Raw genomic sequence first — 26,519 nt, 5'->3', positions numbered from 1 at the left:
TTCCCACCATGGAGAGGGCTGTCTTTTTACCAACAGGCACTTGAGCATCACAGGACTGAGACCTGTATCCACCACCCCCCGCTGCCCCTTTTCCTCCCCTCTTACAGCTAAGTACATTCTCTAGGTACATCAACACTGTGCTTAAGGCAACCCTTTGTACTGAAACCAAGTAGATGCTAAGGAGAAGTGATAAAAATCAACTTTTTTGGAGGCCCAGTTTGATATGATCATAGGCAAAAAAGGGTGGAGAGAAAGTGTTGCTGTAAAACTAGTGGGCTAACAAAGTTGTCTGTTAGGAGGTTAGGTGAGGCCAAGGTAGCTTGGGCTATGATTATGATTATTCCTATTGGTGATCAGTCATCCCAAGCATACACCTGATTTCTAATCGGAGTACTCACTTCCTGGTTTGTCTGAGAAGTACTAGAGTTTTCTCTCTCCCATCCAGCAATAAACTCACATAAGATGTACTTTGTTTACAAAAGATAGGCTACATTTATTTAGTCACAATTAGTTGACTGACTCAGTGTGCCTCAAGACCACAAAGATACCATTTCTCCTTCACTCCATTATGAGTCCTAGGGCTGGGGTCCAGAGTGGCTGGAATGCTGCTTGGGGCCAATTCACAGGTTTACAAGTTTCTCATTGAGAGCAATCTGTGACTGCGTGAGATTGGCCAGGTAGGTCACCATCAGCAGGTCATTGATGTTGCTGTTGAGCATGGTCTCAAAGTCATCAGGAACTATTTTGGGTACTTGGTTAACCAGACTCATCAAGAAGCGGCCCACAGTATTGTCAGCTGACACCTTTCCAGACAGTACATCCTCTGCATATTGCAACACTGTGCTTAAGGCGTCCTGGATGCGAGCTGATGCTCCTCCTACTTGCTGTAGGTCACTCGAGAGTCCAATCACCCGGTTGGGACTAAAACAGGTCTTCATGATCAGGTCAACTCCAATGCGTTCGGTGTCATAATATGCATATTTCACTGTCAGAGGTGTGAACATCACCCCCATGGTCCTCCCAGGAACACCCATCAAAGTGCTGACATAGGCCTTGATGCTCATGCGGCCATTCTGGAGGCTTGTGTCCACGGTGAGGTGAATGGGATTGGGAGCCTCCCGGCTGTAGTATTCGTGGATCAGCACAGAGTGCTCTGTGATGTCATGGCCTGTAGCGTACCAGCCCAGGATGAGCTCATTTGGAGAGACTTTCTTGTGCAATTCATCCATGTTCTTAGCAAATTCCATGTCAACAGCCACCTCATCTTCAGACTCATTGTGTGGCACTGAAAAGCAATTGGTGACTTCTACCGAGTGTTTGTCGACAGTTCCCAGCAGGGTCCCGATAACTCGGGCCGCACCCTCATTCCGTAGCTCGTAGCTGTCCACAATGGAGACCAAAATGACCGGGTGCAGCCTGACCACGTGGCCGCCAGGGAAACATATTGAAGACTATTGAAGAAGTTAAGTGACACATTTATAAAATTAAGAAGCAAACATGCAAGAAACCCAGCTAAACTGCTGAAAGTGATGTCTTACATTTGTCCAACTAATGCCACATTATTGAGGTGGCACAGAACCCAGTAAATCCATCCATAAGTCAGAAATCTGTGAGTCAGCAGCACTGTGTGAAGAAACCTCTGTCCTTTTGATTGCTGAAACTGCTGTTTGGGTTTGACTGGGTAATTTACCAGTAAGTTAAGATAATTGAGTACTAAAAAGGAAATCCATGTTGAGAAAATTGGTTGTGAGAAGATACAATGAAGAAATGCGATTATTGGCAGGCTAAGGAGAAATATTCAAAGAGGTCGCTATCAAATAAATCAGCCATTCAAATTACTCCTTTGTGAGCAAGTCAGTGAAAGGATGTGGATGTAGGAGAAGCAGTTGAAAAGAAGAGAATGCTTTGCAAACACATTTTAAGTATTTAGATTTAGAAGCAATAATTGTTTCTGTTATTGAAAAGATGGATTTGTAAAGTAGCAATGCCTTTTTTGAAATAAGGATTCATGAGAAGGAACTGATACTTAAAGAGGAAAATGCATTCTTACTGCTTAAAAAGTAAGGGCTTCTCTGTTCATATAACCAAGAAGTTAGGATTTAAGGGCTGATTATGATTACTAAGTCATTATACAGATATTCCTTTTTACTTTCTGGTATATTAGAGTAGACAGAGGGAAATACCTGAAACCTAAACTGTAATCCAGCTGCCTTGATCTCTGATATTGACTGTATAGCCTTTATCTTGTGACCTTGTGATTGTAAAAACCTTGTGACTAACCTTCACTTGTACCCATTTATCTAGTTTTTGACTTCAGAGTCTTATCAATAAAGACAGCCCCTAACATTTATTAATGAAGGGTCTTGGGTCAGCCCAGAACTAACCCACCCCAAGTCCAAAGTTATCTTGATAACCGAAGCTGGATCTAACCAAAATGGGCCTGCATGACATATGTAGTAGCTTAGACTTTAACCCACAAATCACCTATACCTCATTATAATACTAAAAATCATGCCCATCATCATATTAAGGCCACCATTTTCTTATATATGTTCTGTAACTAATCATGTAATCAATCTGTGCATGCTCAATAATTAGATCACCTCTAATTACATCATCTGGGGCCATTGTACTCACTGCCCTAAAACCTGCCCATCTTTTGATACTGTAAGACTATCAGAATTATTGCAGTTCAGGGAGACAGATTTTGGACCAATAGGCCGTCTGTTCTTCTGTTTCACACCTAGCAATAAACCTTTTTCTTTGAAACCCTGGTGTCTCAGGAATTGGTCATTTGAGCACACTGGGCAAAAGAATCCACCACCTTGGTCCAGTAACATTCACTTCAAAACACTGCTTCTATCTCCCTCTTTTGAAAGGATTGCTCTGGAAAAAGAAGCTGAAGCTTGTCATAGTGATTTGGGATTTACACACTCCATATGAGGGCCAGGTGTGAGGTAAAGAATCTTCACAGTTCTCCAGGGTTACTGAAATGGTGAAGCTATCCATCCATCCAGCCTGACTGGCCCCATCTTACCTGGGCCTTTGAGAATGAAAGGGGACACTACCTAGCCTCATGAAGGGCAGGCTGTGACCTGCTCAGAAGCATTTGGTTTAGATTACAGGAAGATTGAATTTCTAAAAATAATGGCAAAGAACAGTGAAGCTTGGAGACTTTGCATAAGCTCTAATAGAATTGTGATACATACCATTTATTCTTGGAACATTGATGTTTCTGAAACTCTTCAGTTGCAAAATCAATGCTAAGTAGTTTTATAGAAATTAGATGCATTTTACATAAAATTACCAACAGAGCTGAGGACAATGATGCATGAAGCCAGCACAAATGTCGCACCTCAAATATTCTAGAAGGTGTAGTCTGGATGCCTCTCTGAAAGCACCTGATCTTTATCACATTTTCAAACCCTTACCTATTGTACCATCTTTGCTCTTAAGGTTTCCAGTGTGCTAGCTAGATTATGAGCTCCTTCATCATTCATCATATTCCTCCTCTAGTTCTCACTGTTTTAAACACATTATGGAGTCACTGGTGAATAGACAGTATTTTATGCCATAATAAAAGCCATGATAAAATCACCTAGGAAATGAATATAGATGGAGAAGAAAGAGGCCTGAGAACTGAACCCAGGGAAATGCCAAACTTTAGAGTTTGGAAAGAGGGCAAAGGCCTTGGAAAAGCAGTGAAATAGGAGGAAAACCCATAGAAGGTGATATCTTGAAAGTCAAAGGAAGAGAAGGGTTGTGTCAAATGCTCCTGACAGACTGAGAACAATCATGATTGAGAATTGACTCAATTTCGGCAAGATGTAGGACACAGATGATCTTGAAAAGAGGTAGTTCCTAGGCAATGCTGTGGGCCAAATCCTGATTGTAGTAGATTGAGACAAAAACAGATGTTGATGAAATGAATACAGCAAGTAAAGACAACTTTTTGAAGAGCTTTCTTCCAAAAACAATTTTTAAATATGGGGCAATAGGTAGTGGTTGACATGAGGTAATCACAAGTATTTTTTAAAAACATGGCATGCCAAAAAATGCGTCTTTAAAGTGTACAATTAGGACATCTATATAATTCAGGAAATCTTCACATTCAAGATAATGAACATATCTGTCAAACCCAAAAGTTTCTTTTTGCAACACTTCCCACCCCTCTATACCTTTCCCCACCCATCTCAGGAAACCATTGATTTGCTTTCTGTCCCTATACATTAGTTTTACTTTCCAGAATTTCATATAAATGGAATCATATAGTGTGTACTCTTTTATCTACCTTCTTTCACTCAGCATAGTTATTTTCATCCAAAGTATGGGTAGTTCATTCCTTTCTATTGCTAACTGGTATTCCAGCATATGGATATGATACAGCTTGTTTGTCCATTCACCAGTAGATGGATATTTAGGTTGTTTCTAATTTGGGGCTATACTAAAGCTGCAATGAATTTTCTACTTAAACAATTATATCATCTGTAAATAAGGACAATTTTACTTCTGCCTTTTCAGTGTTAATGCCTCTTACATTTTTGTCTTGCCTTATTGCAGTGGCTGGAACCTCCAGTAAAATGTTGACTAGAACTAATAAGAACATTCTCACCTTGTTCCTGATTTTAGGGGAAATGCATTCAGTCTTTCACCATTAAATATGAGGTTAGCCATAGGTTTTACATAATGACCATTACCTGATAGAGAAAATTCCCATCTATTCCATTTAATGGTATAGATTTCCTCTAAATAATACTTAAGCATATCCCACAAATTGTGATATGTAGTTTTTTCATTTTCACTATATTCAAAATACTTTCTAATTTCTCTTTTGATTTCATCCTTGACCAATAAATGATTAGTGTATAAATATTTGGGCTTTTTCCAGAGATCTTTCTGTTATTGATTTCCAATTTAACTCCACTATGATCAGAGAACAAATTTAGACAGACTTGAATTTTTAAAAACTTTTTAAGACTAGAATATAATTCATCTTGGTAAATGTTCTATGTACACTTGAAAAGAATTTGTATTCAGCTGTTGTTAGGTGGAGTGGTCTATAAATGTCAATTAGATCAAATTGATAGTGTTGTTCACGTCTATATCCTTACTGGGCTCCTGTCTATTTTTTCTATCAACTATTGAGGCTATAATTTTCCATTTCTCCTTTCAGTTTTACCAATTTTTATTTTGTATATTTTGAAATTCTGTTATTAAGTGCATAGACATTTAGAATTGTTACATCCTCTTTATGAATTAAGTTCCTTATCATTATGAAACAATCCTCTTTATTCCTGGGAATATTCTTTGCTCTGACATCTACTTTTTTATATATTAATATACCACTCTAAATCTCTTTGGTTAGTGTTACCATGATATACTTCTTCAGTTCTTTTCCTTTTTCCTTTTCCTATTTGTGTCTTTATATTTAAAGTAGCTTATTATAGACAGCAAAAAGTAGGGTCTTGCTTTTTTGTTCTTTCTGAAAATGTCTTTTAATTATTCTATTTAGACCATTTAATTTAAAGAGAATATGTACATGGTCAGGTTTAAATATACCATCTTACTATTTGTTTCCTATTTGCTTTATCTATTCATCATATGTTTTTCTCTTTTTTCCTGCTATATTTTGAAAAATTAAGTATTTTATGCTTCCACGTTATCTCCTACGTTAGCTGTTAGCTAGCCATAACTCTTGGTGTTTTTTTTTTTAATTTTAATGGTTACTTTAGGTTTTATAGTGTAAATCTTTAGTTTATTTCAGTCCACTTTCAAGCAATATTGTACCATTTTGCATATAATGTAAATATATTTCCACAGTAGAATTCCATTTCTCCTCTCTTTGCCTTTGTGTTCTTGTTGTCATATGGTTTACTTCTACATGTGCTATAAACCCACAATACATTGTTATTATCTTTGCTTTATAGTCAATTATCTGTTAAATGAATTTTAAGAAGAAGAAAAAAAAAAAAACCTTCATTCCTTTGTGTAGACTCAGATTTCCATCTGGTATCATTTTCTTTCTGCCCGAAGGATTTCTTTTAACATTTCTTGCACTGCAGGTCTGCTGGTGATGAATTCTTTCAACTTGCATATGTATGATGAAAGTCTTTTTAGTTGTTGTTTTTGTTTTTGTTTGTGGATTGATATGTTTTAGATTAAAATCTTATAACTTGACTGCTGATATGCAAAATGGAAAATGATGCAGGAGAGAGTAAGAAAAGATAAGGTTCAGTGCAGAGGAGTTGGCTTTGGATGAAATCATGGAAATTTATCTGTAGTAACAAGAGGGAGAACAGAGCGAATTTATATAGATGGACTGAGTTGATTGGTTTGTTAGTGGATTAGATCAAACTTATTTTAAATCTCGGTCTCATTATCCAATAGCTAAGTGATCTTCAGCAAGTTATTTAAACCCTTTGAACTTCAGCATTCACTTCCATAAAATCAAGTTAGTATCTTCCTCACAGAATGATTGTAGCAACTAAATGAGGTAATTTATGCCAAACACTTAGCACGTTACTTGGCACATTGTAAGTGGTCTGGTGTCTCATTTTTCCACCTTTACATTCACTTCCCCTACTTCTCTCACCCTTCTTTTCTTCCCCAAAGAACATATTTAAAATCCAAAAACCAGTCTATATGCAGGTGCAGTGCTCAAGATTAATAACATTTGGAGACCAGATGCTAACTGACATAAACACGATTAAATGCAATGTACACCACAGGCTGAAACATTGATTTCCAATTTTATGTTTATTATTTGAGTTTATAGCATGCCATACTGCCACTTCTTCGACCTCTACCTCCACCAAAAAGAATATAAATGACCTACTCATTCTCAAGAGAATATAAATTATTTTTAAGTACAAAGTTCTTAAAATATTAAGTATTGGCATTTCACAAACCTAGGACTGGGAATGCATTCTCACTGTAATCCTCAACACCTATTTGAAGCCCTCCGAGAAAAGTCAATAACTTGTGAAATTTGATCTGAAAACCAGTCTTATTTTCTGAAATAAGCCCAAAGTAATAATCATAAAAAAATGCTTCAAACTTGTGATAAGTTTCTACATCAACTGATATTTTAAATTGAGTTTCCTTAAGATTGGTCTGGGCGCTGGCCCAATGACAAGAAACAAACGAGCTATCTCAGGATGAAGAAATATATATTTTTTTAAAACAATAATTTGTGTCTGCTGTGCATCACAGAGGCACCATTGATGTTGAACATCCTCACATACTCATGCGTTCATTTGTTAATCCATTGAGCAGACATTTTCTCAGAACCATCTGTATGTGCCAGACACAGTGCTAGGTACTGGGTAATCAGTAATCAGTAATCATCAGTAAATACAAAAGATGGCCCTTAGGAGCCTAGAACCTTAAGAGAGAAAAAGATAATAAAAAAATAAACAGCCAAATAAATATATCAAAAAGTTGTAATAGGTGCAATGAAGAAAAGGTGAACCTACTTAGATAAGTAAGTGACTTAAGCTAAGGCTTGAAGAATGAGAAGGTGGCGGCCATACAAAGAGTGAAGAAGAAAACAAGCAGAAAGACTAGAGTTTATTCTTCCACTCATCATATATTAATTGTGCGCCTTCTTTGAGTCAGGTAGTATTCTAATAAAGAAGATATATCAATGAATAACATACATGTGCAACATTGCTGAGGTGGAAAGGGACTTGGCACGTTTTTGGAGCTGACAGGGAGCCCCAGAAGCTGAGTCATACTAAGTCAAAAGGCACATGGTATAAAATGAAGTCAGATGGGTAGTAGGGGTCAAGTGCTGTGGGGATTTGTAATCCCTGGTGAGGAGTTTGTAATTTATTCTAAGTGCAATGACATGACTTGATTTTTGTGTTAAAGGATTACTCTTGTTATGTGGAGAAGAGTTTGGAAGACGGGGGCAAGGGAAATCCATAGGGAGACTATTCTAGTTTAGGTGAGAGATTTTAATTCCCTTAAACAGAGTAGTAGCAGCAAAGATTGAAAAAAAGTGTAAAGATTTCTGATACAGTTTTGATGTAGAATGGACAGGATTTGGTCAACTGAAAAAGAAGATGGGGGTGGAAAAGGAGGCGAAATCAAGGGTAATTCTGCTTTGTACAATCGAGTAGATGATGGTTCCATTTACCACAATGAGGGAGACTGGTTGAGTAAGCAGATGGAGTAGATAGGGGTTAGGAAAGATTTGGACTAAACATTAAAAGAAATTCAAGTTCCCTTGTCCAGCTTTAAGCAATTAACTCAATCCAAAAATGAAACTCACTGTCTCCTGAGGTTATCTCCCCCATCACTGAAGTAAACAAACAGAATGAAATGACCCCTTATCTGTAATACTTTAGATATTTATTTGAAGCATATTTCTAGAACTGATACCATCCAGGTGGTATATGAAAACTTACCAAAGAAAGCAGCAATCTCTTGAAGCCATCACTGATTGAGTAAGAACAACTTTTCTCAGACGAATCTCATTTCCCTACTTAAGTTTGTGATGCTAAAAGCTGGCACCATATTTCTTAATAAATATTTTATTTAGTGAATATATTTTATTTGTGGTAGGGTTACTAAGCTCATAAACTTGTCTGTTAATATTTTATAACAGAGAATTTGAACATCTCTTATAATAGCCCCTAGAAAAGGTAGAGAATGTGACCTGGAAAATATTGAACTGGTAGGCTAATTTCTATGCCCAAAGTGCACATTAGTGGGGCAGCATCAACACAAAGAAGTGAGTTCTCAGCCTTGGTTTTAATACCTTCATAATGTCTGCATACAAAACACATCCCTACACATACCTATTCTCATCTGGGGTCTCCTGAATTTCCTGAGAATCACCGTCATATAGCAAGTGACTATTACAGTAAGAATTGTCATATCCCTTATAGAGGTTAAGGTGGACATAATTTTGTGTATGGGTCTCTGAAATTTCAGCCGTAATTGGAAAACATAGAGAAACATATGCTTACATTGTAACATATTCTTATTTCTGAAAAATATTTTTACTTTGGAAATAGATGGACACAGCATTTTGTCAACTTGCTAGAAATAATGTTCTTATAATTATGAGGTGGAATTGTTTAAATTTGGTTCTGATTTCCTTGTGTTTTAAATTTTATAACATAAGGAACAATGCAATTTGAATTATTAAAGGGTCACACTAGTATATTTTCTTAGCATTTAAAATAAAGTCTTTTTAGCCCGCATCTTACAATCTCATTAGAAAAATAATGAAAAGTAATGTTTGCCCATTTCTTTAATAAAAAAATTAAAAACTGAGAAAGGATCTCAAACAATAAATAAAAAAACTTGCAAGATAAAGCCCTCGGCCAAATTAAAGCTTCCTACCAGAGTAGCATCAGGAGTAATAGTCATGGCATTTCTATCTCTGTCACTATCAACACCAACATTTGAGGATGACTGCTGCCAAGTTAGATCATTTTCCTTCTCCTTTGAGTTTGGTGCTCTAACAAAGGCTTTCCAGTCCCTCTCTGCAGGTGGCATTTTGTGGCAAAACCCTGGTTCTTCTTGATGGAGCTAGTTTTTAGGGGGCAACAAGAGAACAAAGCAGATTATAACTTGGTGTCCATACACAACTGTTACCCTTCCTGGTGGAGCAGTAGGTCCATGCTACCAAAGTTCCTTGGTCCCAAATAATTCATTCCTTCCTTTTCTTACTCTGCAGACATTTATTAAGTCTCCACACTCCAACAGGCCTGTCACTTGGCCCTGAAGTAAAAATATGAAGATGTTCTGTGTCCTAAAGTAACACAATTATGCTGGACAAGTGCTATGATAGAAATATATAAATCGATAGCTATCAATACAGATACAACTGAATGGATCAATAGAGAGCAAATAATAGAGCTGAGAAAGGGGGCCAGGGATGAGAAAAATCAATCACTAGCTTAAAAAAAATGGCACCACATTGAAACCCAAGAATCATCTGACCGTATTCTTTGGTTAAAAAGACTGTAGAAATGAAGATTGCAAAGAACCAAAGGTCAAGCTTTAACACTACATCCAATCAGAGCTCATCTAAAATGTTGCCATCTGAGAAAAATGGATGATGTCCCCTGGTGTTGTGCAGTAGACAACCTACATGGCTGTACAGAGCAGGCTGCTGACCACTCAAACTAAGGCAGCACTCTTCTTCCTGCCTGTCTCTGTGATGCATTATGTTTTATTTTCTTCATAGCATTTCTCATTATCTGAAATTATCTTATTTGTTGATTTGTTTACTGTCCATCCTTCCCCTCTGGGACCTTGTCCATCTTTTACATTGATGTTTTCTCAGGCCCAGAATTCTGCCTTGTTTCATAGTTGGTATTTAATAAATATATTTGTTGAATGAATGTGCTATCAGCACCATTAACAATATCAAACTACACCTAAGAACTATGATGGTTTAGAACTGTTATATACCCCAGAAAAACAGGTTCTAAAAGTTAATCCACTCCTGTGGGTGTGAAACCTTTGTGAGTAGGATCTTTTGATGAGGTTACTTCAGTCAAGGTGTGTCCCACCTCAGTCAGGATGGGTCTTACCCTATTACTGGAGTCCTTTATGAAACACTGAAATTTGGACAGAGAGAAAGCCACCAGAAGCACAAAGCTGAAACAGAAACTGGAATGGAAGGAAGAGACCAGGAGATTCCACCACATGTCTTACCATGTGACAGAGGAACCAAGGATCACTGGCAGCCCAGCCCCAGAATGCTGCAGTCTTCTGGACAAATCATGGCTTGATTTGGACATTTTTCTGGTCACAAAACCATAAGCAAATAAATTCCCATTGTTTAAACTGATCCATTTCCTGGCATTTGCTTTGAGCACCTTAGGAAACTAAAACAAGAACCAGTTTTTCTTCTATCTCCCAATCTCTGCAAGATGTTGACTCTCAGAGGCACCTCAGACATCTTCTACTCTACAACTTCATTTCAGTGTGGATAAGACTGAGGTGTAGCGAGCAGTGAACAGGGAATCCTGTTTCATTTCCATTAGTTCCCACAAAGCAGGAATTAGAAGCCAGATCTCTGGAATCCCACAGCTCTTCAGCCTTCCTATGCTACTCCTGGTTAAGCCTTTCTGAGGAGAAAACAGTTTTGGATTATTGCCATGAAAATAATTTTCAAAACCCCTAGGAAGCAGAGAATGGGATGGGAAGTTGCTTCTGGAATTCAGATGAACTGAACATCAGAATTATCTTTTCTGGTCCATGGGAGGGAAATCACCCCTGGTCTTTGGAACTGGACTCTTAGGGCAAGCTGCAGTATTCTGGCTTTTGTCTTTTGCAGCTGTGGCCAGAGGAGGTGTGCCTACATTTGCTAGGACATGGGCTCTTCATTGCCTTGGATGTGATTTTGCACAGTTAAATTCTTCATTAGAAATTAGGACTGCTTGCAGCCTGCATCCATTCTTTATATGAGGTGGGTCACTCTCATTGTGGGTAAAAATGTATGCCCTGTCCGGCTTCTCCAGGTACAGGGACCAGATAGTATATTGAGATAGTAATAGTGGCCAATATAAGTCCATACATAAATGGTTATTTATTTTTATCAAAATGATAAGCAAACATTCAAAGTTGTTAGTTTCTGGGCACAACTGAGAGGAGTATTTTCCAACAGAGCTTTAAAGAAGCAGAGCACTTTTCATGAATACACATGAATATACACTCCCCCCATCAACTCCATACACAAACATATACCTTATTATAGACCATTCTCATAAGTAATCACTCCTGGAATACTGCAGGGAGGGTTGGGAGGGATGTAGAAAAGAGTAATTGACTCCATTTTAGGACCTCTAGGAGAACTTCACCTCTCAGAGGTTTTCATCCAAAAGGAACTGCCAGTTTGTCGGATTGGATATATAAAATATGAGATGCTTGCATTCATTCAGCAAATATCAAGGAGGTCACAGTCTAGTGGACAGTCTAGTGGAGTGAAACAGATAGGTAAACCGAGGAATACAGTACAAAGTAGCAAGTTCTGAGATCAAAAGGGGGTCTGTGAGGATGTGAAGGCACAGACCTGGTCACAGACTGCAGCTTGTAATTAAAATAGCTCACACTTTAGAATATTTCAGTCAAGTTTCTCATTTTGGAGTCTTTGTGCTCCCCTCTTTTAATGGGGCTAAGAAAATTAATCTGCCAGAGTTGTTGTGAAAATTCAGTGATGTGGGAGATTTTTAAGTGAGGAAAGCAAAGTCACGAGAGTACAGCGCTTTTCTCGAATGGAGGTAAGCCACTTTGCTGACCTATGACTTGAAACCTCTTTTCTGTGGGGCTATTTGTTAGACTAAGCCAAAGAGGGTCGCCTAGAAAATGACAGAGTTGAAAAAGAAAGGTCTCCTGTGGTTCAGAAATGAATTATTCCCGGATGCTGCTTTCTAAGGCCTTGTTACAGAAATTGGGGTTTTCTCAGGTAATTGGGGATCAGGAAACAACAACCCTGGGGACAATTGCAGGCAATTCTGAGACCACCTGGCTTAGTTTGCATTCTTGGAAGCAGACCTTCTCTCAGTTTAATGAAAGGTTTCATGTACTCTTTGTGGTTCTGTTCTTTATCCATGATTTTTCCCCCCAGTCTTACGAATAAGGCTTCAGTCATATTTCTACCTCCAAGACTGCCAAGCAGCACTCCCCTGCTCTGATTGGAGGTTGAAGTGCTGCAGCCTGAAGAAGCTAAGCCCTCTTCTGCCATCTGCTGGCTCCCTCCCTTCACCAGCTCAGATCTGACTGCATAGACCCCCAGGGAAAGGAAATCACCAGGAGAGAAAGTATGAGGCAGAGAATGTTTCTGTTTTTATTTAAAACAAAGAGATGAGAAGATGGCAAACAGAAGCTAAAATAGGAGGGTTTTTCTCATCTTCGAAGTTTGTCACCATCTAAGCCGGTGATTTTTCTAGGCAGATTTGTTTTGCTCGTGGAGTACACAGCAGTGCTTATTTTAATTTTTAAAAAGGTCATCCCCCAACCTGATCAAATAAATTAATGCCACATCTCTGTAGACTTGTTTGAAAGAAATGGTAAGAATCCATGGTGGTAGGAATTGAGATGAGGGTATAGGGGGCAGGTAGAAGGGAGGGAGAGGAGAAACATTTCGCAGTAAATTGAGATATTTTTTAACTAATTCAACAGACATTTTTCAAAGACCTCCTATTTACATGGCTCTGGACCAGATGCTGAGGATACATAATGAGTAATATTGGTCCCCTTCCCTCTTGGAGATAGCAATCTATAGTTATCAGCTAGATAAACTGGGAGTTATATACAGACTTGCAAGTACGGTGATAAAGTACTGTGGTAAAGGAATCTAGAATCACAGAGGAGCACGTACCTACATAGAACGGGGGTGCAGTGTTGTAGAGAACTTACTGGAGGAGATGATGTGAGCTGAGTGCTGCAGCGAGCGGCTTGCTGGAGGCAGTGATGGGAAGGGCATCGCTGTTACAGGAGCACCCCCTGTCCTTCGAAACACACACAGCCCCACCACCATTGCCACCCCTGGAATTATGGCCTTGAGGAGCTGAGGACTCTGGATACAAAGCAGGAGAAAGTTGTTAAAATGTTAGATTTTGTACAACAAGCAATTGATTCAGTCTGGGGAATCAGCAGAGGCAGAGAGAAGCAGGAGGATCTGTGTTGGAGGGCAGCAGAGCAGAGATCAGAGAGCTGCCCTGTAGGGATGTGGGGTCTCTGATCCGAGAAGAAGGCCTCTCCTAATGCTGCCTCAGTCCCTTCCTGGACAACCCCTTCCAGGCAGGTGTAAGTCACAGTCAAATATTCAGAAACTTGTGAGTGGCCTCCTTTAAATATTGAAGTAGCTATAAGCTCAAAGATATCAATTGCAACATTATTTCAAATATTGTTTAAAACATTATCTAAATGATTCTAAAATCATAAAATATGATGACCAAAAGTAGGGAACAAACTTAAGAAAGTTGTGGTATAGTTAGTGAATGAACTGATAGGTAGCCCATGGAGAAAGACAATTCTGGAGACTGTAGTACATGAAAAAGCACTTGTGAAAAAAAAAAAAAACAAAGGTCCAAACCTGCAGGAAATAAATATTCAAAAAGAAAAATACTGAATTTCTCATAATGTTAGTATTAAGGATCACGGGTGATTTCTTTTATTTTCTCTGTTGTCTGTGTTTCCTACAACAGTCTTAGATCACTTTTACAATTTTTTTTTTAATATAAAGCAACCTAACGGTGAAATGTGTGTGCTGATTAAAGCAGAGAAAGAAATTACTTTAAATGAAGAATGACCCTATATGTATGTTTGTTTCTGAGAATTCAGACCCAGTTTTCTTCAAAATTGTGTTTCGGTTTATATGACTTACTCATTTTGCTGGTGAAGTCTGCCCGCAGCCTTCCTTTGCTGGCGCCCCTCCTCCCGCCCCGGATCTGTGGGACATATTGTGATGTCTGCCCGCTAACTTTGCTGCGACGGGCTGGTGTCTGGTTGGTGATTCATGTTTGTTCCTAAGCTGTACAAGTTGTACATCTGTGTTGGTTGCTTTGAAACAGTGCCCCAGGGAATATGAAAGGCCATTTGTCTCACTGAGCTTGCTTCCTTGCACAGAATCCTTCTCTGGCTACTTCCAAATTCCAGCAAGCTCTCCCATGAGTTTAGACAAGGTGAGGAAGAAGGAAAACTAAACCAAAGGAACACAGCACAGAGAGAGTTTTGGTGTCTGGGACTAGTCCCTGCTTACCTGATGGGACTGTCCTTCCTGGCTGTCAATACTTGGGACAGAGTGCCTTGGGATACCCCCGGTCAGGTCAATGCCCATGAGAAATGCCTCTAGCAGAAAAGAGGATTGAATGAGCCCTGGTGGAAACCCTCAATGGAAAAAGTTCTGAGAGCTTGGTAGACAAACCCACTTGGCACCTCTTCTAAGATTTTAGCACAGCTACACACAGCAGTGATATTCATAACATTTAATGACTGCTACAGCATGGGCACAGGCCATAGTGCTGGAGCCAGAGACCCTTTGCTGTGCCAGACACCAGCCCTTTAATTACTGGAACACCAGGAAGTCCAGCAGATACTAGAGGGCCTGGGGCAGTGGCTGGTTACCCACTGTTACAAAAGTATCTCAGTATTTTAATAACCGTAAATGCTGTACAGATATGAACCAGATGAATAACAACGTGAGTACCCTAGAAATTGCAAACCTCTTGCCCACTGTTAAGCTGTGTGTAGTCACATCTTCGTTTTTAAGAATCTACCCAATTTGTCCTTAAGAAGAGTTCAGACCCAGCAGCAGGATCTATTGGTTCTATAGAGTTTGGGTGGCAGCACCAAGGAGCCCTCATCCACCAAGTAGTTCTTTATTTTGTTCCACAACAAATACAGATCTCATCCAAAGAAAGTTTTCAAGTCAGCTTCCATTATATTTTCACTTGCTGCAATGTACATGACTTACAACATAACTCTACCTCCAGGCAGACTGGCAAACAAGCTGGTATCTGTGAGTGACTGCCTGCCTGCCTGCAGGCTTTGAAAGGTAGCCCCATTCCAGACCATAAATAAGCCTGCTGTGAAAATCCATCTGCAGTGCCTCGAAAGCCCAAATACGTATTGGATTGTTACACGGCTCTTCCTTGTCCTTTTAACGAGAGATTCTCACTTGCTGCTTCTTATCAGACACCTGGAGTTTATGGCTTGGCTAAAAGCAGCTTCTCAGAAGGGTCTCCAGGGAAGCACTGTAACACTGCATTCTGTAATCTCTTCTTTCCCTTTTTCAGTTAAACCTACAGCTTTAGGGTAATTTGCTACCTCCCCTGTCTTCCTTTAAGATGACAGGAAAGGTTTCTCAAGATAATGGCAAAGAGAGACTGACTCTCTACATATCAACTACAACTTTTGTTCGAATCCAGAGAGAGAAGGGAAATTGCATTCAGTTATCCAGTGGGTCATTCTGGATCTCTGGGATGAGGGAAATCTGAGATTGTAGAAAAAAGTGCTGGAAGGTTTGGGTTACAATTCTCACTGTGCAAATTATTAGCCTGTGACTTTGAGCAACTTATTTAAATCTCTCTAAGCCTCATTTTCCTTATATGTAGAAGAGGGCATAATATATACTTCTTAGGACTGTTATATGGAATAAATGAAATAATATACTGGAAACATCGACGAAGGAATATAAGCAAAATCAACCCCCAAGAGAGAAGATTGTAGGAACAAGTGAAAGAAAAGAACCCAGGGTGTAGAAATAAAATTGGCTGCTGATTGAATATTAAGAAAGCCCGCTGCTATGGTCTAAATGGAGAAAGAGAGCAGACCCACCCTCATATCCTTCCTGTCACACCTCTTTGTAAAGCTTTAGCTGGGAAGCAGTGAGTGGTCTATCAAAATGTTATCTGTTATTGTCATTTTGATGGCAAAGTTGTGTGTGCAGGAAAAATGTACATGGGATAATAATGGAGAGTGTGGGGAAGGACAGACTGCCTACAATAATACCCAGATTAGGGGAGAGAAAATAAGAGAAAAAAATCACTGCTGCTTCTGTCTGTGTGTTCATCGACCAAAGCTATTTATATAATTCTGGGCCTGAGGGCACTTTACCAGACTGAGTTAGCCCAATTAGAAATATCTGTGCCAGAGCCAGTGAGTGCATCTTCCTCTAGAGACAAAGCTCTGTGGCCCTCGTGATTAATTTGGTGCTATCAGATTAATTAAGCCATTTTCTGTGGTTAAAATTGCATATATGAATATTAAATCTCAAGCTGGGCCTCCCATCTAATCAGTCAGTGGATGTTTTCAGCTTAGCACTTTGTTCCTGAAACCTTTAGAACTATGCAGAATTCATCTTTAATGAGACTGTGAAATTTATTTGTGTGTGAAGAAGTCTTCCAGCAAGGAAGACTCATTCAAGTGATAGCTCAGCGTCTCACACCTGGAGCTGTGTGAGATGCCTCCTTCTGGAATTGCTTATTATCACCAAATTATTTTGTGCCTGGCTCATATTCTGAATTTATTAAAGTTGCTCATGCTGCTGAAAGGCTTTGCCCCTGCATTCAAATCTTGGCTCCACTATTTGCTAGCAGTGGGAATATTGGGTAAATGACTGAACTTTTATGGGACTCGGTTTCTTCACATGCAAAATGGGAAGCTCAGAGGTGTTTTGAGGATTAAAACTTCATATGCAAAGTTTTATGTAAAGTGCCAGGCACGCAGTGTCCACCACATGCTAGATTCTCAATATAATTTTTAGAGGCCCTCTTCCACGTCTCGTGTGACCAGTGTTTTTGCTTTCTCTTTAAGCTTTGATGTGGAAAATGGCCCTTCCCCAGGTCGGAGCCCACTGGACCCCCAGGCCAGCTCTTCCTCTGGGCTGGTGCTTCACGCCACCTTTCCCGGGCACAGCCAGCGCAGAGAGTCCTTTCTCTACAGATCAGACAGTGACTATGACTTGTCACCAAAGGCGATGTCGAGAAACTCTTCACTTCCAAGTGAACAGTAAGTACAAGCTGTCTGGCTGCCAGTCTCACACATACGTCATCTTTAACTCTGTCAGGGCGGCAGCAGCAGCACCGAAAACAATGCTTCCCCTTTTCACTCGTGGAGAGCAGAGAGGAGAAAAACGTACATGAGCAGAGGTTGCAACTGTGATCACCCTAAGAACACTAATGCTCTATAGTACGAGGAGTGTGTAGTCAGGTCCCAAGGGTGTTTAAATACGTCCATCCAGCACGGTGTTCCATTTACATTGATAGGTTTGTTTTTGTTTTTGTTTTCATTGCATTTGACTTCATTTTCTGTACTACTGAACTGTTTATGGGAAGAGAACCTTAATACTTTTTGCTTGAATTTGCTTCATTTTCAGCAGTACGTGAAGTTTGTGTGGGCTACGGTAAAAGAGAAAATTGTTGGTTACCTGCATCCTCTCTCGTTGGCCTTTGCTTAATGACATTTAATAAGCTGTCATTCAGCCACATGCCTGTTTCCTTTCTCTGGAACCCTAACACAATAACTCCTTAACACAGTGACACAACACTCTCCACCACCCCATTAAGCACAGCTGATGTTTTTGTTTTGCTGCTATTAATTGTAGCTCTCTAATTTTTATTTAAAGAACAATAACTGGGTTGTGTTATTTGTTTATGACATTTCTGAAATGAAATAAAATCAGATGCTGGAATTTGTGCCTTAAAAGGTTTCTGGGCACACATACAATTGTTTTTAACATCATACGTTATAAAAATATCAGTAGCACCCTGAAGTCTCCAGCCTGGAAAATTCCACTGGGAGCTCTTCTGTTATTGGAAAGGAGGCTAAAATGGTTCACCCTTGTCAAAAGGGGGGGAGCAGCCAAAACTACCTACAGGAAAACATCCCCCAGGGCATTTCTGCCAGCAAATTTCAATAGAAGCACCCCTGCCCCAAAATATCTCAGTTGTTGTGTGGGTCAAAATTTATTTATTCACTGACTTGGCAAATAATTACTGAATCTCTCTTGTGTGCCATGCACTGTGCCAGGCTCTGGGGAAAACAGTGGGAAAATAAAAGATGAGTCAAACATAGATCTCGTTCTAAAAAGATTACAATTAAGTACGAAAGATAAGAGGAACATGCATACAGACATAACTCCACTGAGTGGAAGGAAACTGACATTTATTGAGCACTTATTGTGGGAACAGGTGCATTTACACGTCATCTCTTTTAATATTCACACCAACATTAGGATATATGTACCATTATTATCCCCACTCTAGAGATGGTGAGACTGGGGTTCTCAGAGATTGAGAAACTTTCCCATCTTACACCTAGAAGGTGATGTAGCCAAGGATAACCATATTAAAAACTTGTGGATTCTTCTTGCTTATGTTCTTCCAGCTTCAGAGAAGCATCTTCACTACTAGGTGGGAAACAGATAAATGCAGAGTCAAGGTAGCTGAGGCTAGAGGAGAGGTAGCCACCCTATTATCTCTCATGTAGAACTAAGGCAGTTTCTGACTAAGGGTTGGATGAGGGTCTTCACTTCTCAGTGAGTGTGCCAGGAATTCTCTCTTTCACAAAGACAAAAATCTTCTAGACTTCATCTGGGGAGAGGATAGGAAAAGTGGTAAGCTCAGAAGTAATTAGAGCTTCATTCACATAGTATTTCACAGGTAAAGTACTGGCTTTGGAAGGCAGCTAACAGTTCCCCAAATTTATGCCAAGCAGTATGATGAGTCTTAGAATCATCAAAAGATTTCCCAGAAGCCTCTAATCAAATTTCAAATTAAGCTCTGGTGATCCTTACTTGGACTAAAAAGATTATAGAAATTTTTAGCTTGAATACAGCTTAAAGATTAGAGTTCAACTCAGTCTATTTGTAGCTACTGAAACAGAGATTCAGAGAAGTTTACGACTTGACCAAGATCACAGAACTAGAACTTAGTTCAGAATGACTCTATAACTAGTGCTTCTGATACTTATGGTTCAATCTTTTCAATTTTACACATCAGTAAAATTTCCCCATTAACTTCATAACCTACAGAGCATTGCCAACTTTAGATTTAGGCAAGTAGGGAGGTAAACTATCTAGTATCATTTTCACATTTTCAAAGAAAGGACTTTAACAAAATAAATTAGGAAGGACACACTTTCCAACTAAAGAACAGCCTTTCCCAAGGAAACAAAGTTGGCAACATAATCCCGTTCTATGAAAAATCCTGAAGCTGAGATATATTAAAATTTCTAAGTGAACAAAAGTAACGCAAAATTTTGTTTTGCAATATTTCAACACAGATTTTATAAATTTGTCAGTTTGGGAATTTATATTTCTCAATGCAACAAGAAGTGGAGCTTGAATAATAGTCAGGTTCCTCTGGTACTTCATCTTATCAGGGCCATGTTGGAAAATCCAGTTCCACACAGACATCTTGATATAAACAGAAGAAACAACCCTAAATCTGTTTCACCCCATGATCATTCCTCAGGGTGAATTGCAATAGGCAGTGGAACCACAGTCCCCAGGAAGAAGTGTCACGAGGGCCGTGGGTCCTTCTGTGAAGGCCCTTGGCAGGGGGGCTGCAGGATGTTCCCTCTCAGAGACCCCTCATGCCTAGCACAGAGCGGTTGTAAATGTGCATGAGGTGGAAAACTTTCCACAATTCCATTGCTTTGTCCTAGTAGTACAGGAAAAACAGACCTTTTAAATTTCTCATCTGAACTCTTTCAGAAGAGTAAAATGGAAATAAAGGCAGAAAGAGTGAGTGAAAAGATACTAAGAGTAAAAATGTGAATGGGAAATTAAAAATGGCTTTCACTTTTAGTGACAAAGATCAAAATAGGGCTTTCTAGTAACGTGAAACGAGATTACTATAGGGTCCCAAAAGGAAACGTCAGATGCTTTCCTAAATGTGGCAATACTCTGCTGGTTTCTGTTCAGTTCCTGTATTATAGTCATCTCTAAAATAATACCTTCGTAACTAAAGTACAGATTTCCCAATGGGAACACAAAGTACTGGAAACTGGTGACGCTGGTTTTGTTGCCCAAAACTGTGGCAGGAACTGCCTTGGACCGCACTTAGTTTTGATTCTCTACCTGCAAAGCCACAGAGAGGGAAAATCTATGTTTTTTTCTTGGTCATCCCATTTGCAAAGCTTTACATAGACAAAGAGCTTTCTAAAGCCAGCCATATATGTGAGAGCTAAATGATCTCTAGAGAGAGCAGTCAAGAGAAATGAGACCTAAGAACCAAAGACAAAAACAGAACTAACAGCCCACTTAAGTTTAAGATGTGTTTATTGATGGGCTACCAAAAAAGTACAATGTGGATTCTAAGACTTGAGTTAGACTTAGAGTCAGCAGAATTTCTAGCACCATGGCTTAAAGACAGCTAATATCTTTTACAGTCTCCAATTTGTCAGTAAATAAAGACTCTCATTTAATGAACATTTCCTTTGTGCTATGTACTATTTAAAGTACTTTACATATATTAATCCTCATAACCCCAATGTGTTAGGTACTAAAATTTTCTTGCTTGAAAGGGGGAGACTTCGATTGCCCAATAAGTGGGGAACCAAGACTTGAATGCAGGGAGTCAAGATGGTTAAGCCATGTGGATATCCAGTGCATAAACAGCCTCAAAATAAGGATGAAATATTAAAATAATGATATTAATGTCCACTCTTCCCACCTTTCCAGCTGTTATAAGGATTGTATTCATTCGTTCCTTTAACAAATATTAAATTTAGGCACTTTGTTAATAAATAAAACATTTTCTGTGTCTTCACAGGAGCTAAAAGATTAGTCAATAGGCAGTTTTATCACCTTTGGGTAAGGACAACTGTAGAGAGGAAGCCCAGGACTTTAAGATGGCCCTGGCCAGGCCCCCGTTGAACAGGTCACAGCAAAGCTGAGTCCTAAGAGCTGGAGGGGTTAGGCAGGCAGAGGGATGTGCAGGAGGAAAGAACATGAGTTAACTCTAGTTGTGAGGGAGCATTGTGGGGGAACACAGCTCATTATGGCTGAGGCAGAGAATGTGAGGAGGGGCGGAGGGTGGGGGCAGTGGTGAAAGATGAGGCTGGAGAAGTAAGCAGGGGTCTCCTTATAAAGGACCGAGGCTAAGGAGTTGGTCTACCAGAGGCTTTTAAGCAGGCAAATACATAACCAGACTTTGTTTTTGAAAGATAACCCTGAATGCAGAATGAAGAATAGCTTGGATGGGGGACAAACCTAAAGTCTAATGCTCAAGAGCTAATTGAGATGCTGCTTTGGTAATCTGTGTAATAGAGATATTAGAGCAGAGCCAGTAGGCAATTAATAAATATTTGCAAGGTAGGATCAACACGCTTTGGTGATTGATTGTGGGGTGAGGGAGAAGAAAGATAACTTCTAGGTTTAAGGTTTATCCAACAAGATAAGTGGTGGCACCATTCCCTGGGCCAGGAACATTCTCATCACATGAAATAATATATATGAGAGTGCTTTGTAAACTCTACAGTACAACATAAATAGTAGTTCTCCTGATTATACCAGGGGCAGACACAAATGTCCTACAGAAGCTTACATACCAACTGGGAAAACAGACATGCACACCTTTAGCTATATAATAACATGATGCCTACAACTACTGCTAATAACCATAGCTAAACAACTAAAGTGCGATTATGTGCCAAGCACTATTGTCAGAGTTGAATATATATAATCACTCATTTAATCCTCACAACACCCCATTTTACAGACTAAGAAATTGAGGTATAACAAGGCTACCTAATGTCTCACTAATGCACTAGTGATAGTGCAGCTGAGAAACAAACCAGGGCTATCTGGCTTTAAAATCTGTACTCTCAACTACTGTACTATATAGTATATATCTCTCTATAAAGCAGACTAAAATCAGTGTTACAAGAAAAGTACAAATAGAATTCTGTGTGTAAGGGGAAAACAGCAAAAGGTGGAGTCGATAAAATCTAGAGTGTAGTTTTGAGAAGTAGCAATTTTACTTTCTAGAAAGCCATTTCCTTGTTTAGAGTAGACCTACATTCAATGCTATGACCAATTATTCTGTGAAGTTGTAATGTGCTAGTTTTCTCCAATTAGTCTGTAAAGTTGTAATGTGCTAGTTTTGTCACTAGATGTTGCTCATGCAATGGTTCTGAATATTTGTTCTTACTCCTAGAGGCATTGCCGTCTCTACTGGTTTGGAAAATTAAGAAATACATTCATTTTCATAACCAAACAAGTGTTTAGTTATTTCCATATCATTTTATTCTTAATTAGTAACATATCAAATTGTGATATTTAAAATCCAGAATAGTTCCATAAATAACCTGGCTGTGCTCAAACAATATTTTTTGTTTGTTTCCTTTCCTGGTACTTGCTTTCTATAAATTATTTGATAATTTCTCTAGCAGCTATTGTGTGACTTACAGCATTAACTTTTGCAGCTGAATTCCTTTAAGAGATCATATGATAGGGATCTGTAAACTCATTTCTTGCTGCAGAATGTCTGCTTTCCTAAACTTGAAAAGTTCTATAATGATAAAATCCTGTCGACATAGTGCCCTGTTAATGTTTACCTTTCTTTAAACATTAGTTTATGTAGTTTTAGTAGTTCCCCAATTCATTCAACAATCCATTAGCTCTGGGCACTATATATGCATGAGATTTGGTTATATAATTTAGCTTTCATGGGATATTTAGAGTCCAGAAACCCAAGAGCTGTAGATCTTCTTGTCTTGAACTCCCATTATCTTGTCCCCAAATCACTCCAATGTCTTATGAACAATTATATTTCACATCAGAAATTAAAGCAAATAGCAAAATATTTCACTCATCTTAAAGACCATGTCAAGAAAATAGTTTTGGAAGGGACAGTTTTGGTACAATTTGCCACCTTGCATTTATAACATTATTCTGTCTCCTCTTTTGTCTCTTGATTGGGATGTCCCGAGGCTCTTCCTTGGGCTCCCTCTCTCTATGTACTGCCTCAGGAAGCCATCCCCTGCCATTGTTTTAGCTATAGCAATGTTTTAACTATCCCCGCTATTGAAGGTGATTCGTAAATCTATAGCTCTGATTCCCGTATGTCAATCTTCCTGCTTGATGTCTCAACCTGGATGTCTCTCAGTACCTTAAAAGGTAGCAGATGGAAAACTGATGTCCTTCCCCAACTACTACGTGCTTTCTTATTTCTACTCAAGACTTCATTATATTCCTAGTCATTTTGAAAACTGAAAATAAAATTCTTTATGACTCCTTATCCAATTAAATGCCAAGTCCTTGCAAGAACCTCCAGGGTGTCTTTGAATTGTCTTTTCCTGTTTCTTTCTCTGCCTTACCTATTCCTGTAAGGAATGACTGTAATATCCTGCAAACTATTCTTTCCATACCTGTCTCCACTCCAATCCATAGCCTTTTTCTTTCTAAAGCACTTTTCTGTTTTCTTATTACACTTCCTGTCTCACTAAAAACCTTAGAGGACTCACTTCTTCCCAGTGAATTCAGCACCAACTCCACAACTTTTGCTCAGAGTGCCCATAATATGGCCGTGGAGGTGGGATCTTTCTAGCTTTATTATCTATAAAACAAGTAACCAAGCATCTCAGTGAACATGTTCAGTACTTTCCCATTTCAGTACCTTTGTTTTCACCGTTTCTCTCATTGAAAGCACCTGTCATCCCTGTCTTTTTTGAAGCCTGCCCGTCAAAGTTCATTTCAAAGACCCCTCCATTCAATCAAGCTTTTCCTATTCCCTCTAACCTGTAATTATCACCTTTCCTTTGGATCCTCCTAAGTATCTCCATCATTTGTATTTCTCATACTAAATTTATAAAGTCAATGTGAGGTTTTTGAATATTTTTTGGTCTCCCCTACCGTAATGCAACCTGTTTGGAAGCATGGATTTTGTACAATTCGGGTTCATCAACTATGCGGGGTCATCGTAAAATAGGCAACCTAGTGGTTAAAAGCACAAGCTTTTGGAATCACGTAGTCTCAGCTCTTCCATTTACAAGCTATATGATACAGGCCAATTTCTTAACTACTCTAGGTCTTGTTTTCATTTCTAAAATGAGAATATTAAGAGTACATGCCTCACTGTCTTACTGGAAGAATTAAATGAGATAATATGCAGGTAAAGCGCTTCACACAAGGCCTGACATATGGTAATCACTCAAGAAATGTTTGTTATTGTTATTCTTTTTCTTTTTTTTTTTTAACTGTACAAAATGAGCATGAAACAAATAATGCTATAGTTTCAATTAATACAGGGGATTCTAGCTAAATACGAAGATGGAAAATAAAGTACATTTGTTAATTAAAGACCCCAAAGTAATTCATAGGGACAGAAAATAGAATCCAGGTTACCAGGGATGGGGTGAGGGTTGGGGGTGAGGTGGAGAAATGGGGAGTTAATGTCAAACAGGTGCAGGGCTTTTGTTTGGGATGATGGGAAAGTTCTGGTAATGGATAGTGGTGAGGGTAGCACAACACTGTGAATGCGATTAATCCCACTGAATGTAATGCTTGGGAGTGGTTGAGATGATCAAGTTTATGTTGTATATATGTTTCCACAATTTAATAAAAAGAGAGAGAGACTGAACAATCACAATGAAATAAAATACATGGTCATGGACTGGATCTAATAATGGAGGAGAAAAGGCTTAAAAAGAGAGTATTGGGACATATGAAAAAATTGGAATATAGACTAGATGATTGATATCAATCTTAAATTTCCTGAACTTGATAACTGTACTTAAGGTGGTTACCTAAGTGAATATCATTGTACTTAGGAAATGTACATGGATATATTAAGTGTTTGAGGAGCATGATATATACGACGTACTCTCAAGTGTTTAAAAAAATGATAAATAGGGATAGAGCTGATAGAACTGGAGATAGAGATAAAGAAAGAGATAGAGGTAGAGAGAAGGGGGCTAGAAAATGATATGACAAATGTAGCAAAATGTTAAAATTTGATGACTCTGGATATCTAGGTGAGGTGTGTTCTGAGTTCTCCATACAGGTTTTGTATTGTTTTTGCAACCGTCCTATAAGTTTGAAATTATTTCAAAATAAAAAATTGAAATCTTATGCTAGAGAAGTCCGAGAATAACATGTATGTCTTGTTCAGCCCTGGATCCCCAGTGCTTCATAATTACTGGTTGCACCCACATTGTTAAAAAGTAAGGTGCCATATTTGTATGGTGAGCATGAAGACAGAGAAGATATGCAGGAGAATGGGGGAAGCTCATTGTCACTGACTTCCACGCTGCTATATGATTCCCGTGGTGACAGCAGGTGGCCTGATTTTGTGACTGCAGCTCCAGCCAACATGCCTTCTAATGACTTTAATGGAGAGCTTGCTGAATATGGGCTGAAGTAGATTTATCAAAACTTGTGCCGAAGAGAGTATACACTTTTAAAAATACCCTTTTGACCGTTCCTAAGTACAGTATGACATAACACTAGGTACAACTTAACAAGGTCTTTGAGGCAAGATGAGTGACGTGGTATGGTAATGGTAACCTCAGTCTGTACACTCCCTTTGAAAGCTTTTCCTTGGGTACCTTAAGAAAAAAATTACATTAAAAACAAAACTAATGGGATTCCCAGACAGAAAGCTGTATTTAAATGGCATTAAGGCTGTGGTTCAAATCAACAAAAGCCAGGAAATCCAAAGTTAACCTTTATCCAGACTGTTACGCCATTTTTTCCAACACTGTATGTGCCTGTGAGCAGCCCTCCCATTGATTTTCCTGGCTCTGGCAACTAAAACCCACAAGTTGCTTTTTGGATTAGAATACGCTGGGCTTACTGTTTAATGGGACTATACCCTGAGGATATATGCTTCCTTGCAGTTGCTTTGAAGTATACTCACTGTAAATCCCGGAGCCATGAACCTGGTACTATTTTTTTTTTCTTTCAAGTTTCAATTACTCCTAATTGTCAAGCCAGTCTTACATCCAGGTGGAAGGACTTTTATAACATCTCTGTGATAATACTGATAAAGTTTAATACTATAGCTTTTATGTCACAGGTATATTTCCAATGTGTTTTTAAATGT

At 38.9% G+C, this 26,519-nt stretch overlaps 2 protein-coding genes across 4 annotated transcripts in view; one reads left to right on the top strand and one right to left on the bottom strand.

Annotated features, from left to right (window-relative positions):
* Positions 1 to 26,519, top strand: part of PDE4B (phosphodiesterase 4B) — a 528,481-nt gene that overhangs the window by 363,714 nt on the left and 138,248 nt on the right. For all 3 annotated transcript variants that reach the window (XM_037826990.1, XM_037826991.1, XM_037826992.1), the window contains one exon: positions 17,284 to 17,478. In XM_037826990.1, coding sequence (XP_037682918.1) covers positions 17,284 to 17,478 — 195 coding nt within the window. The remainder of the gene's footprint in view (positions 1 to 17,283; positions 17,479 to 26,519) is intronic.
* LOC119528175 (eukaryotic translation initiation factor 3 subunit F-like) lies at positions 469 to 14,806 on the bottom strand. The gene is made up of 5 exons (XM_037828838.1): positions 14,729 to 14,806; positions 13,384 to 13,543; positions 12,599 to 12,744; positions 9,355 to 9,543; positions 469 to 1,451 (listed from the first exon to the last, which is right to left on the bottom strand). The coding sequence occupies exons 1-5, from the start codon at positions 14,804 to 14,806 to the stop codon at positions 621 to 623; spliced, it is 1,404 nt and encodes a 467-aa protein (XP_037684766.1). The 3' UTR covers positions 469 to 620.

Source organism: Choloepus didactylus, chromosome 2 (assembly GCF_015220235.1).
Source record: "Choloepus didactylus isolate mChoDid1 chromosome 2, mChoDid1.pri, whole genome shotgun sequence".
Taxonomy (NCBI): domain Eukaryota; kingdom Metazoa; phylum Chordata; class Mammalia; order Pilosa; family Megalonychidae; genus Choloepus; species Choloepus didactylus.
This window is presented reverse-complemented; position numbering and strand designations above follow the sequence as displayed.

What these genes read in the sequence shown, in the direction of transcription:
- LOC119528175 (XM_037828838.1), bottom strand. Translation starts at nt 14,806, where the DNA reads ATGGGCATTGACCTGACCGGGGGTATCCCAAGGCACTCTGTCCCAAGT. An exon ending in AGGAAGGACAGTCCCATCAG is followed by an intron (nt 13,544 to 14,728) that starts GTAAGCAGGGAC and finishes CTTTGTATCCAG; the next exon opens with AGTCCTCAGCTCCTCAAGGC. An exon ending in TTACTCCTGATGCTACTCTG is followed by an intron (nt 1,452 to 9,354) that starts GTAGGAAGCTTT and finishes CTTCTTCAATAG; the next exon opens with TCTTCAATATGTTTCCCTGG.